This window comes from Opisthorchis viverrini (genome assembly GCF_000715545.1).
Source record: "Opisthorchis viverrini unplaced genomic scaffold opera_v5_264, whole genome shotgun sequence".
In the NCBI taxonomy this organism is placed as follows: domain Eukaryota; kingdom Metazoa; phylum Platyhelminthes; class Trematoda; order Opisthorchiida; family Opisthorchiidae; genus Opisthorchis; species Opisthorchis viverrini.
In genome coordinates, this window is record NW_008751921.1 from 302,869 (window position 1) to 304,978 (window position 2,110).

Below are 2,110 nucleotides of genomic sequence, written 5' to 3' on the forward strand. Positions count from 1 at the left end.
TCATATATCGGACAGGCGAATCTAAAATATAAAAGCAGCACTGGAAGTAACCTCTTTAGGACGGAAACGTTTATTTAAACAGAGAAGTTGAGATTGTTTTGTATTGCGGATGCTTAAAAATGCTATATTTCCTGGTAGAGTTGGACGCAATTTATCAAGGTTTTTGGTTTTTCATCCACATTTTCCCCACTCGAGCAATATCACTCAGCTTCACCTCAAAAGGCCTACGCTGCTTTCAGTCAGTGAATTGAAGGAAGGTAGAATAATCACCCCCCATCTTGCGAATTTAACCTAGCGATCGTATGCACTGATGCAGAATTTCTCCCCAATTAATCATCCATTTGAGTTGACTTATTGTGGAGTCTTTTCCATTTTCGCTTTTTGTTTCTGAATACAAAAAACATTTCATCGACTTCTATGTCCTGAGCTATTTGAGTGCACCATCTAGGATGGATCACCTTGGATCGGACAAAAGTGGGCTAGTTTAACCTTAGCGGAGCGGTCAAAGACTTTGTATGCCGGCCACCACTTACATATGGTGTTCTTTAGCATTCGATTAGTTTCAAGCGTTGTAACTTGGACAATAGTGTGTCAAGTTGGTCCGCAAACAGTACATGAATGTAAACCCTCGATGATCACCAGTGTAAATTTTGACATGCAGGCACAAATATAACTTCTTGCTGTTGATCCATTAAGAGAGAACCACAAGTGATGAAATCCCGTCGCATTATATTTCCCGACAGCTTCAAACAACGCGAAGATTGCATATCTGACCAACCACAATAAGTACAGAAACATGATTTTGGAAGGCCAAGTTCCTGGTCAGCCACAAGCTACGGTGATGCCCAGTCTGGTGAGTGCCCACCACACCTTGTATTGCATATACACAGTGAACAACTTTTTCAGTTTTATTCGCCAAATCATGAGATTCCTGTTCCATGCCGCTTACTTCTAGCTTGTAAATTTCTGGATAGTTGAACTCAGTGTCTCACTATTAGGTCACCTAACATCGAGTAGAGAGTCAACATCTGGCATACGTGTGAATAAGGGCTAACCATGACACAACCTGACGACCGGCTAGATATCTTTTGCGACTTGCATTTTTAAAATCGGACTGCACTCGCAAGGTTTAGGATAGGCTTGACAGAACCAGAAAAAGACCTGAATAGAAGTGAATAGTTCTAAAGCGCTCGTTGCTCGACAAGCCAGTCAACACTTGTGACCGCGTGATGTATATCCCGTAGTGGAAGGATGAGCGGTGCCATATCCTGTCTAAGTGCGAGTCAATCACACAGCCGATCAGCCCCTCGTGGCCGAACGGTTAGCTGTACAAACTGCTGGTCGGGAGGTGGTGGGTGATCGAGACTCTCCGGAATCTCGTGAGATGCGCACTGCTGATGATGAGGGTGAAACAGCTGTACAGTACTTCTCGGCTTTTCAGCATAGATTGACTTCAATTACATCAAAAACTCTCCACAAAAATCCGAAATCTCCTCACACTACCATTAAACTCTATGATCTGTACTATAGACTTCTGAATTAAATCTTGTTTAATAACGATGTGGGTTGATCCTCATTTTTCTTTTGGGTTAAGAAATGTCTATTTACCTTCGCCCAGAAAACAGCTGGTGTGGTCATCTTGTGATAGGTTTTTACGGTGTGCTTGGCGCACCAAGTGGTAGTCGCTAACTTTGCTTGCAGACTTTCTGGGAGCTTGTGTTAGGGGAGGGTTGAAACTGACCAAATGCATTAGGCAGTATCCTGTCCCCGTTGGACGGTGTGCTGCACCAAGTGGTAGTCGCTAACTTTGCTTGCAGACTTTCTGGGAGCTTGTGTTAGGGGAGGGTTGAAACTGACCAAATGCATGCAGCAGTATCCTGTCCCCGTTGGGAGAATTTTGCTGCCCTCACCTCTCAAGGAAAAGTAGATTTTCTGGTTCGGTCGTTGGTCTGATCACTGGGCAGTTTGGTTGTAGATGTTTCATCACCAGCCGAGATGACAATATCAGTGCGTTGTGAGTACTTCCAGAGTGTCGTCGGCCCAGCCCCATCCCGGACTCATTTACTCACTCGGTTGACGGTGACAGCAATCTACCACGATGTTATATATA

The 2,110-nt window shown here is 44.2% G+C and overlaps 1 protein-coding gene across 1 annotated transcript in view; it reads left to right on the plus strand.

Annotated features, from left to right (window-relative positions):
• Positions 1–796: 796 nt before the first annotated feature.
• The window catches only part of T265_09235 (hypothetical protein), a gene marked incomplete at both ends in the record, with an annotated part of 9,411 nt that continues 8,097 nt past the window's right edge, over positions 797–2,110 (plus strand). Inside the window, one exon of the mRNA XM_009175260.1 lies at positions 797–853. Coding sequence (XP_009173524.1) covers positions 797–853 — 57 coding nt within the window. The remainder of the gene's footprint in view (positions 854–2,110) is intronic.